The following is a 13217-nucleotide window of genomic DNA, read 5'->3' as shown; positions in this document are numbered from 1 at the left end:
TCTTATCTCTTTGTTCAAACGTATTATGTAATTCTTCTAAGACATTTTTATTATGTTATTATTTAATTTATAATAAAAATCAGAATGATTATTAATATATTTGATTATATTTTATTAAGATTTATTAAGATTTTATTAAATTGTAAAATAAATTGTAAAGTTTTTATTATAGTTTTAAAAAATTTATAATATCAGATATTTTTTCATAAAGTTCTTTTACTATCATAATCTTTTTTAAATCTTTATAAATATGTAAAGTATATGAACAAGAACAACAACTTGGAATCAGTGATCATTTCCAAGAATATCTCTATAAATAATCATGCTGTTTAAGATTATTAATGAGAGAAACACAATTGTATACTGTTATAACAGTTTGAACAACCTACAATCGATTACGAAAATACTGATTCGATTAAACAAATAAAAGCATATGGGTTTCGCTCGAGTAAATATGATTTATCAAAACCACCATGATTATTATTTACAATGAGGCTATTGTCGAGCAAGTTACACAATAACATATTTGCATTGCATAAGTAACAAATCAATTTATTTTACCTTTTTATTTTACCTTTCACGTAGACTCGCTCCACTAAAGAAAGAATTCGTTTAATTTCTCATTGCAATGCGATCAACATTTGCACGATTCTCTTAAGATTATTCATGCGTTCATTCGAACAAACATGATTCATTCGTTCATGAATCTTCTTTTATTACATTAAGAATAGTTAAGCTTGGTCGAGAAAAACGAAGATCGAAGATAAGGAAGGGTACGATATCATCCTAATGCAAATTTAATTCAATAAATATAGCGTTGACGTTTAATAAAGCGAAATTAAATTTTCGAATAAGAAATTTTTTATTTTATTGCATGAATGTACATTCCTTTAATTAGATGGCAAAACCTAATATATCATATTTTTCTAAATGTAACATATCAAATCATTCAAGCACATTTTTTTGAGAATTTTATTTAATATATATATTTTCTTAAATTGATTCCTAATTTTTAATATTTTAATTAAATATAATTTATAAAAAATTATTTAAAAATAAGTAGACAAATCTTTAAATATATCAATAAAAGAAGCAAGAATAAGTATCGAAAGTTGTGCATTTTCTGGAATCCGGTTGCATCAGTACCCTTTACAGAAAAAGCATCTTCCAAGGAGTGTACAAAAACACGATATCTCCATGTGGATTCCATATACGTCTCGAGGACAAAAAGAGATCGCTGATGTAAGGCGAAGGTCGGCATTGGATCGTGTATATTCTACAAAAATTTTCTTTCCAAGAAAAAAATTGACAATATCTTATATATCCATATCATTTTTATTATTTATAGAGATATAGATTTTATTTAAAGTGAAAGAAAAAACTAAAAAAGAAAAAATAAAAATAAAAATATGAAGAAAAATAAAATTATTTATACAAGATGTTATTATATTTTTTGGAAAATTGATTCTAGAGATCAAAATAAACACAAAAGTTGTTATATAAAAATCGATTAAGTTGTCGATTAAGTCTTATTTATTAAATATAAGCAACTGAAATTTGAATGCGTTAAACAAAAAAGGGAAGAATGTGATTCCTATCTCGCTTCATCTAATACAAACTTGTTTATAATTTTTATAATAAATAAGATTTAATCAATATTTTTATATATCAACTTTTGTTGGTTTTGATTTCTAGAATTTCTTAAAGAAAAATGAAATTTGTTTGAAAAACATGTTTTTAAGTATATAAATTTTAATTTATATAAATATCAAATATGTATATAAATTTTTATTTAAAAAAAAAGTGACATAAAAGATAATTATTAAATAATAGAAGATAATAATAATTAATAGGAAAATTAATAAATGAAAATGCTACTTTAAAAATGCATCATGTCATTAATTCAATTATCTATAGAAATAAAATAATAAAGAAAGAAATATAATTGACATATAAAAAAATAGAATTTTAAAAGATAATCGAAAATAACTATTTTATTAAATATATTTTCCGTAGCAATAATAACAAAAAATGTTTGATGTATACAATAATGTAGAATTAAAATTCTATTTCATTTAATTATCCAAGGAATAGAAATTAAGTCTTGTTGAATCTTTTAATTAATAAATATTCCATTCGAATGAATATATATATTCAGTTTTCTTGTATATTAAAATCTCTCTCAAATCATGATTTAATCCATGAAACCGGTGTTATTAATAGAATCTTGAAGAAAAGGACCAGACATCGTATGAAACACCGAATATCTCATTAATCTACGAAGCACATTACAGATTTGTTTTATACTGCAAAGAACGAATAACAAATGAAAACGTTCATTTATTGCAATGTATTAAATTAAACATTACAAAAATAATTCTGTTAATTGGTAAAAAATAAAATATAAATTCATAATTTGAATTATCAACAATTTGGGCATAACAAAATATTTATGTATGAAAAGATATTCTGTTTTAAATGCAATATTGTATTTACATTCAGAATGCATCACGCTATATTTACATTTGCAAAAACTAACATTGACGTAACTGAAATTTAACTGAACTATTGACAAAACTACTGACGTAAGTCAATAAAGTATTTTTGATCAATATAATTTCTATCTTCGTTTTTGTAAACGATACCTTAAAATGTCAATCAATATGTACACTATCCATCAAGTCCAATCAGAGAAGATAAACAAATCGAATTGATTGCTAAAATTACTGATGAATTATGATTTAAACTTATTCCTTAAAACTATAATCAGTTAAAATAATAAATGAAACACTTACTTCATTTGATTCAATAGATGTATTTATATTTGCTTATATATATGGTTTACTCATTTGAGTGCCTGATATTTATTTGTACTCATTTGAATATCCGATATTTACTTACATGATTTGTTCATTTGAGAGATTAATCTAGGAAAATACAATATGTACTTTTTAATTCTTAGGATCTCAAATTTCTATTTGATTTAATCTCTATCTGATTTAATTTAATCTATCTAAAAACTCAATGATCATTAAAATTATTAAAAGGAGAATTTGTTTAAAATTATTCTAGATATACCAAGAATATTTAAATAATTTAATATAAAAAAAAAATTTCAACAAAAAAATTATTGTAAAAATATTCAATTTCTTGAGAATTATTTCGTTGTGTATACGAGAAAAAAATCTATATCCAATTATAAGAATTTTAATGTCTTAAAATTACGAACTCAATCTTACAATATTTTTTTTAAACTTTTTTTTTATGATTAATTATTTTATTTATCTTTTATAAGTCGACTCATTAAACATATATATAATGTATGCAATGTGAAAATCAATTATTTTAATCATGATTTTAATGATAATCTATTCGAGTCTTAAACTTCATTTATTTTATTCTATCTTCGTTATTAGATTTAAAATATTTCAAAATTATTCTACAATGTAGATATAACCAGTTTGTTTGTGATTTTTTATTGAATATACGTAAATAAGAAAACCTATTCTCCTTGAGAATTTCTCGTTGTGAAAGTATATGTATAATTCTAGAAAGATTGTTAAAAATCAAATGAAACATCGTACGTAGTATAGATTTCGAAATAGTTAGATTACAATTATTGATGTGATGAAGAAAAGAAAGAAAAAAATGATTCTGTTTTAAACAAATGGTATTACTGATTATCGAGTATCACAGGGTTGTTATTCAGCATTGGTTATTCTTCTGCATCATTAGTTATAACCAAGAATCTTATGATAGATATGATCAGATTATGGAAAGAAAATGCTAGTCATTACCAAATTCGAAACGAATTAAAAAATAAGAAATATAATTTTGTCTTGACAAAATAATATATAAATTATTCTATTCACTTTTTTTTTGATAACGTTATTATTATGTAACCTTTACGTATTTTTTCCATTCATATCATCTTATCAAACATGGGAGTCGATGATTTATAAAGACACCCTATAGAGAAAAAATTATTATTCCAGTTACTACTAATCGAGTTGGTATTCAATAAGAAATATCAACGATACAAGAATAAGAATCAATAATAGAATTTTGACTATCTTTACTGCCGATCATGATATCGGAGAAATTGATATTAATATGAATGTATCCAGCATGACGTGTTTATCTACGATGATTTCATTGAGTCCTATTAAAAAGATCAATCCACATCAGATTCAGCTACCATTATTGATATCAGTATTAATCATTGTTAGATCGTTTTGATATAATGACTATAAAAATGATAATCATTAAAATCTATGTTTTTTTTAATAGAAATTTATTGAATATATATCTTTGTTGAGGCAATTAAAGTTATTTCAACAAAACTAAATGCCATAAAATTGATTTAGTAAAACTGTGTGACACTATCAATTGAGAAATAAGCGCTTTTGTATGATCATATTTTATATTATATATTTCTAATTAATCAAAATTATTATTAGTCCATGGAGATACATTTTGATCGGGTCAAAAATGTCCATCTTTTTTATCATTAATTGAAATTTGTTAAACTTGAAAGTACAGTGACCAATTTGAAAGTGATCCACATTAATAAATCTAAATTTATCTCTAGAATTTCTTTTTTTTTTTATTTAATCGTTATCAATCTTTAAATTATTTAAAAATAGAAAATTTTTCTAAGAAGATTCAGTTATATAAAAAAATTATATATTATTGGAATTTCATAGATTTTGATTCTCTATCTTTCGAGTTTCAAGATTTCTCTTAAACGAATCTATGGTGATTTTCCTCGATTGAACGTTTCGTAACAAATCAATGCTATGGATAAAAATTTTATAACACTTTCTCTCCTTCAGTGTAATCACTACAGTATAATAATGTGATATGATTATACAATCATACGTTTCTTATCTTCGGTATCGTATTGAACAATCGTGTCTTATCTTTCTCACTTTATATATATACTCTTATATTTAGCTTTATCATTGCTCGTTGTACAAATTTATATTTTTTCATTCAATAAGATAATACTGACATATATCGTAGGTGGTTATCGCGTTTTAAATTTATATAATTTGCTTCTTGTTCTGAAAACAATAAAATATTAATTTATCAAAGTGCAATAAATTAAAGGATTATTACAATCATTTTTAATCAAAAACAAATCCTATTTTCGATTATATAATTGTTATAACAATTCAAAATTTGTATGATTTCGTAACTTTAATTTACTATAATTGTAATCATAATATTTTTTTATAATTATGATTCTTATATTCAATTTAAAAATATATATGAATATATATGTTTATAAAAATATATGTTAAATATATATTTTTAATTTAAAATATTATTTGGCAAATTATTTTATTTTATTTTTTATTTTTTTTTATTTATATTTTATTATTTATTATTTATAAAATCAAATCAGCTTTATCAATAATAATAGTAAATATGACATTTTTCAAATACACATATATCTTTAATACATATTTTTATTATATTTGAGTTATGCCATATCTGTAGATTAATATTATCTTTCTAGTTTGAACTAGATTAAAATCAGATTTCATAATTCTTTACATTCGTACATAAAAATACTAGATTTAATATCTTTGATTACGAAATATATAAATCCGTATTTTTTATAGTGACAAACTAAACCTACATATACTCACGGATGCATGCTATTAGAATAGTTCAGGTTGGATTTATTCAGCACACACTTCAGGTTTGTATGCTTCGATTAAGTTCAGTTAGATCATTCTACCTGCATTGATCAATGTAACCGAGTTAAAGAAAGGCGGATTTATTTTTATAATTCATAGATTCAAAATCTCTAAATCTTTTTAAATAGATTATTAAATTCGTTTATTAGTTTATATAATAAACGATATACTATAAGTTACCAAAAAATAAATAACTAAATAACTAAAGAATAAATAAATAAAGTTTTAAATTACAATAAAATATCAAGTAACTTTAATTTACTGAGATTATATACACTATTTTGTGTTTTTTAATAAAAACTAATTCAAAAATAATAGTTTACAATTAGATCATTTTATATTTATTATTATAATTCATTCATCAAATCTTCAAATTTTTTTGTAAAATTTAATATGATCAATTTTATAATTTCATTACTTTTTTTTCCTTGAATTACAACAATAGTATTATATGTATATGCTTTAGCTCTGTGAATCTATGCATATGTATACAATGATTTGCATTATAAGCATCATGTCCTAGAAATTATTGATCTATAATATATTTATTTATATTTTACAATTTTATTAAATTGATTTTTTAAAACAAATTTTGCTTTGTTATAATTAATAGAAACATAAATTTTATTTATTTAGTATGCAATTTTTTTATAATTTATTATAAATTAAATAATGATGAAATGTAATATTCAAATATGATTATTTATTCACGATAACAAATCATTATATTTAGTTCATTTTATCGCTAAAATATAATTTTTATAAACATAAATATAAAATTTATATAATTCTGAATATTTTTATGATGTTTTTTTGTTATTATTCAATTTTATTTAATTTAATTTTAATTTATAGAAAATTATACATTAAATAAATAAAATTTACATTTATAATAATTAATGAATATATTAATATATTAAAAATCAATTTAAAAAAATTTATTATAAATAAATATATAAAGCAATAATCTCTCACACATAATGATTTTCGAATGTATTACATATAATGTATGTAATATAATGCATTAGATTTATCCGTATTAGCCGGATATAATTCCTTGAATCATGCTTATCAAACAATTTTGATAATCCACAACCTTGGTAAGTTACAAGTCACAGGAATGCGTTCTAATCGTGAATGTATTATACAATCGGTGACCTAGAATGTTAATATTTTTTCTTTCCTTAAGTATTCTTTTGTTCTTCGCATAGTGCACCTGTGTTATTTTCCTTAATTCACAGCTCACAAAAAAATACAAAAACATCACGAAGATAATAGTCCCATATTTTTTTCTTTTCTTATATTCAGCAATTCTATTCAAAAAAGAATACGTATAACTATAATTGACGAGATAAACATACAGACTATTAGTTTTTCGAATTTCAAAAATAAAAATACATCTAAAAGGTAGAGAATTTTTCCTATTTAAATTATACGTTTCAAATATAATATATTTAAAAAAAAATAATGGCGATCAATCAATGTCAAAATTAGAATAATTGAAACAAAGAATATTTAAAATTATATTTAAAATTATATTTAAGATTACAACGAATGATATTTCTTTTTAAAATATGAATTTAAAATATATAATTCTAAAATTTTTAAATCATAAAATTATATTATATATATTTTATAATCATAAAATTATAAATTTATAAATTAATTCTATATAAATTAATAATAATATTATGAAGAAAAATGAAATTTGTTTGAAAAAAATTATTATGTACTTAAATATATTCTTAATTTAACTAAATAAAATTTAGTTTCTGATTTAAATGATATATATACATATGATATTCTTAAATGAACTTTTTTATTTAAGATGTATATGTATATATAATAATGTTACTATTATAACGTACTTACTGTATTATAATGTAGCAAATATTTCATTTTAATATTATAACAAATAATTTTATATTTTATATAATTTGCAATTTCCATTTTTTAATGAACATTTATCACGATCAATTAATAATAATCAATTAATATTTAAATATCACCTAACCTATACATTCGAGATTACTATTTCTATTTGTATATTTATTATGATATATATCAGGAATTGTACACGAACCTTAATTATGCTTGATCACGTTTCTACATTGGATAATAGTATTATCAAGAAAAATAACGAAGGAAGCAACAATCACCGATCAGTTGGCTAATGTTAAGGATTGCTGTTTAGCGCCAGCTTCCCCAGCGCTCGTTGAACTTTGCATGCATGCACGTCTTTACAAGCACAGATGCATCTAGATACCAGAGTATATGTAAACGTGCAAGGCATTCCACTTATCTATCTGCAGATTTCATACGGAATGTTAATAGGAATGCGCACGTGAGGACAGTATCGATAAATATCGCATTACGCCGAATATTGTGTTTCTGTCGTGTGAAATGTACGACTTGGAAAATATTCTATGAAGGTACAAATATATACATGTATAGAACATTACTACGTAGATGTATTGGTACAGTTTCGTGATCTTAATTGTAAAGATCTAAGAAGAATTGTAATTCCAAGAATAAGGAAATTAAAATCTTTGTTGGTGATAAATTTAGTAAATAGAGCTGACAAAGTAGAACGAAAGTTAGGTTAGAATTAGGATAGATCTAATGTTGCATTATAAGAATTTAGTTTCTATCCTTGATGATACTTTCCTTTTATAAGATTATCTTCGCTTTCAATACATGTATATATAGTAGTATAATATAATATAATAATAATAATATAATAATAATGCAATACATTTGCTTTTCTTAAAATAAAAGATATTTCATTCAAAAACATATATAAAAAAAATTAAAATACGATATCGAAATGAACATAATATATAAAAAATAAAAAAATAATAATAAAAAAATTGTAAACATTTTATTATCGAATATTTCTTACTTTCTTGATAAAATATAATATTATAGAATATAATACTTTATAGGAAATAAGGGATTTCCAAAAACGAAATAATACTTTTCTCTTACCGTTAAAATTTGAAAAGTTTCCAGAATTTAAACGTTGATAGTGTATGATTTAGAATACAAAAATAACGATTACTATCAATTCTCTCTGACCGAGATCTCAAAAGACAAGGGAAGAAGCCATAACACGCAATGCAACGTTGCTACGCGGGAATACACTGTGTCCCATAGAGCACTGCGCAGAGAAACATTAAAATGGACAGATATAAAGCATCCAATTATATACCAACGGTTTTTTTGAAATCGCATACAACAAAAAGAGACATACAACAAAGTAGAGTAAGAAAGAATTATTTAAAATTACTTCGTATACAAACTGAAATACATTTTTATTTATGTATAATAAAGTAAATATTATTAAAAGAAAATAATAAATACCTATATTAAATATCTAAATATTTATTATATAATAAATATCTTATTATTTTTTTTTTAATTTAATAATTATATGAAAAATATAATATGGTTGTATAATATATCGTTTTTTAATAAAATAAAAACGAAATATGAAATTATAGGGGTAGAAAAAAAACTTGTTTTTTATTCAGTTTTATATACTTCAGAAACAATTGTTAAAATTTTTGCATGCAAAATATAATAGTTTTTTTTTACGATTATTATAAAATATTCTATTACATGAAAATAAATATATTTTTCTTATATTTGATATATGTATTTACATTATAGACATTTATTAATATTTTTTTCTTTATCTTTCTATATTTATTATTCAAAGTCATTTAACCTGTATGACAAGTTAATTTGTTATTAAAAAGCATTTATATTATTATTAAAGAAATGATATTTTATTTGTTTTTTATTTCCCTCATATAGTTAATATATCTTTCTATATGCTTTTATTTTCTTTTATTTTTATTTATTATTTTCTAATTCCAGAAATTGTTTGACGATAAAAAAGACAAAACAGATTGGATAAAAAATTTTAAAAACATCAATATTAAATCTAAATAATCAAAGTATCCATTGATATCGTTAAAATATTAATTATTCAAATTTTCATCTTCTCAAATTTCTATCAATATGTTTGTCTAAACATTCAAATATGCCCATTTTGATGCTCAATGCTATTTTACGATCTTGCAATATTACAAAAGTTACTGTACTATACCGAATACATCCACGTGTGCAGGTAAATAAAGAAAAAACGAGAAGAAAAGGGAGAGGGACAGATCGGCGCCGAACGTTGCGGTTGAAAGTAGTAGAGGGAGGAATACTCATGTAGAAAAGCTCGCGTATATACGCTCGCGCAGACGTATATTCGGGCAAGACGTGCTTCCAGTAGTAGTCAAGCCGCCGCGACGAGACGAGAACGCAGCGGCGGCGTCGTCCTTCTTATTTATTCCTTCATCGCCGCCGTTGCTTCGTCCCTCGTAGACGATATTCGACAGTTATATACAACTCTGAAGGAATTTCACTGAGATATAATACATATACAAAGGATTAGCTTCTTGTAATTTTGAAATCTTGGATCGGTGAAGTTTTTGTGAAAGAAGTGATTTTGAATTTGAAAGTTGAATAAAAAATTATTTTATATCAAAAGGTTGAAATTTAGAATAGATTTTAAAGTTTTAAAGTTTTAATGAGAAATAGTGAAATGTAATGAGGTTTGAAGAGTAGAGAGAATATGTCTAGTTTAAATTTTTTATTTTATTTTTGATAAAGAATTAGAGAAGAAGTCATTTAAAATTATTGGAAAAATATATTTAATAAATTGATTTGATATATATAAATTTGTAAAATTTGATTTCAATAATTTTAAACATATTTAAACGAGATATAGTGTATACGAAATAATAGGCAAAAAATTTTAAAAATCAACACATACTATTCCTAAAAACATTTTTCTTAAAGTCTTTAAAAAAAAATCAAACTACAAGTAAAAAATTCATTAAGACCTTAATATAATCCAATTTACATTAAGTTGCATGTAAATTTTCCACCAAATATTTTTTTCTTTCTCATGATCTTCATGAACATTTAATAAAATCACATAAGCCACTATTATCAAAATGCAATAAATATACGTATAAAGTCGATAAGATTTCAAAGATCCTAATAAATTCTAATCTTCCAAGATCTTAGTTCTAATTTTAATAGTTATAGAAACAATGGATTTCTGAAGCAGAAGTGAAAGTATCGCGTGTCTAAAGATTGCTGCCATAATTTGTGCGAAGATACATTTATCCATGCAACACGTGCAAACGTGAAATGGTGCAAGGAACAATTTCAATGTGAACAAGATTGATCACGTGGGTATCGCAAAATGAGGTTGACGTTAAGTGTCATTTGTTCGCTCCTGTTCATCCTGCCATCATTTTATGCGCACCAATGGCAAAATGGTAGGAACGTGGAATGCCCTCACAAGTGTATGTGCTTCGGGACTACTGTGAGATGCATGCTTCAGAAGCTGAATCGTATACCACGGGTACCAACTAATACGACGGTCCTGTAAGTAGATGCTTCTTTGAGTCCTTTCTTATTTTTTTTTCTCCTTTCATACTACTTTTAATTCCTCCGACCAATGGTTACGCCACGATTTATGGTATGCCTATCTATACGTATTATATCCCTAGGCGAATTACAGAAATCGTAGTAATCGACGAATATTCATGGTGTGGGCTGTGAATATTTCTGAACATAAATGCATGTGGGAAGTAAGGAATTACGTAGCTTGCTTATGGTCAAGTATTTTTTTCGATTAGATATATTTATTTTATATGAATTGAAAGATTTCGAAAAAGAATTTTAGAATTCTTGAATATTTAAAGATTTAATAATATTGATTGAATTTTATTATTTATCCACAAATATATTTCTTCTATGCGTACTTTATATATTTTTTTTTTTTTTGAGAAATTTAGCTTTTAAGAAATTAGAAAATTTTTTTGATATTGAAAAATTTTGAAATTCTATAAATTCATAAATGTATATTATTGTATTATAAGTTACATAATTAATTTCAATACGATAATTAAGAAAAATCGTACAGCAATGAATTAATTCAAACTTCTATAATGATAAACCACTTTACTCATATAAAGGCAATAACTTTTGATCAAAGATATATACCCCTTCATATAATTAGAGAATCGTATTTTAAACATGAATGGGATCATACATATTGCAATAATACTTATTTCAAGTTATTTTTTTTTAAATTATTTTATATATAATAACACGTTTATTATTTTTTAAAATAATCAATAAACACAAATCATTCAAATAGAGAATTCTTCAATTTTACAAACAAAATTGTTTATCATTCAATTTTCAACATTTCGGAAATTAACACAAAGGAAAAAATGCATAGATGTTATATATAAATATTAAAAAAATTATTTTACTTAGTAATTTTTACGTATGTATTTTTTGTATATACATTTAAATGATATACATTATGATCTCATCTTAATATTTGAATTTTTAATGATTTCATTTAAAATCGTGTTAAAATAGTATAGTTTTATACCTCAGTTTCTTTATACAACGAATAACGTATTCGAATATAGTTAAAATAGGCGTGACCATACAGCTTAAACTATATATAAGAGGTGAGAAAGCGGATGTAAATGAATATTTGAAGCTAAACGAATCCATATCATGGATGCGAATTTTTGAATGAATGTGTGTGGTCTATTCTTTCGATAAGTGCATATACGTCGATTAATTTTAATTCAATCTAATTTTTATTATTAATTAAAGAATTTGTTATAAAACAAATTTTAAATTTTAAAAAACTTTTACTAATAAATTATTTCAACGAATATTATAAATTTTTAATTAAGAAATTTAATTAAGAAATTATTTCTTTGTAATTAATTTTTAATAACTTTTATTTTTTTAATAGAAAGCCATAATTTTTCCAAAAAAAAAATTTTTTTTCTTAAAAAAAATTATATATAACAGAAAAATTATTTAAATAAAAAAGAAGAATAAATGATCATTTTAAATTTCAAAACTATTTACGAATTTTAACATTATCTTAATTCAATTTGTGCATTATCTTTAAAAAATAAATTTATTCATTTACAAAAAAGCGTCTTTTTTTTGTTATATATATTACGAATATTTTTGAAATATTTCTCTTTGATCTTATCATCGTTTCAGTACATGATATTATCTGTATATATTCTGTAAAAATGAATCTGTTTATATACGAATTTGTATTTTCCTCTCTTCCTTCTTTTTTTTTGCAAGAAAAACAATTAATTTAGTTTGTTTTTGTAAAAAAACAATGGATATATTTCTTTTAAAAAATGGATATATTTATTTTAAGTAAGAAAACGATAAGAATATATCTATAGATATTCTCTATGTCAATATTTTACCGCTTCTATCATTTCTAATCGGGTTAAGGACTTTGTTTCAATTTGTTTCTAACTGTTTTTTACTGTTTCTTTTTGCTATCTAAAACTATATTTATAAAAAGGTTGAATATAGAACGAAAAATATGAAAATTGTAAAATATTATTATTATAAATATTTATATTTTTTTTAATAATA

At 22.8% G+C, this 13217-nt stretch overlaps 1 protein-coding gene and 1 long non-coding RNA gene across 2 annotated transcripts in view; one reads left to right on the top strand and one right to left on the bottom strand.

The window, feature by feature from the left end:
* Nucleotides 1–5597: 5597 nt before the first annotated feature.
* On the bottom strand, nt 5598–7628 carry LOC102677501. The gene is made up of 2 exons (XR_422714.2): nt 7581–7628; nt 5598–5749 (listed from the first exon to the last, which is right to left on the bottom strand). It is a non-coding gene; the product is annotated as an uncharacterized LOC102677501 (long non-coding RNA).
* Nucleotides 7629–10786: 3158 nt separating this feature from the next.
* The window catches only part of LOC102676982 (peroxidasin), a 14323-nt gene continuing 11892 nt past the window's right edge, over nt 10787–13217 (top strand). Inside the window, exon 1 of the mRNA XM_006623009.2 lies at nt 10787–11162. Within this exon, the coding sequence (XP_006623072.1) occupies nt 10978–11162 (185 nt within the window). The 5' untranslated portion in view covers nt 10787–10977. The remainder of the gene's footprint in view (nt 11163–13217) is intronic.

The sequence above is a fragment of the Apis dorsata genome, unplaced genomic scaffold (assembly GCF_000469605.1).
Source record: "Apis dorsata unplaced genomic scaffold, Apis dorsata 1.3 scaffold_801, whole genome shotgun sequence".
Classification (NCBI taxonomy): domain Eukaryota; kingdom Metazoa; phylum Arthropoda; class Insecta; order Hymenoptera; family Apidae; genus Apis; species Apis dorsata.
Note: the sequence above shows the minus strand (reverse complement) of the source record. Positions and strands in the feature narration are given on the sequence as shown.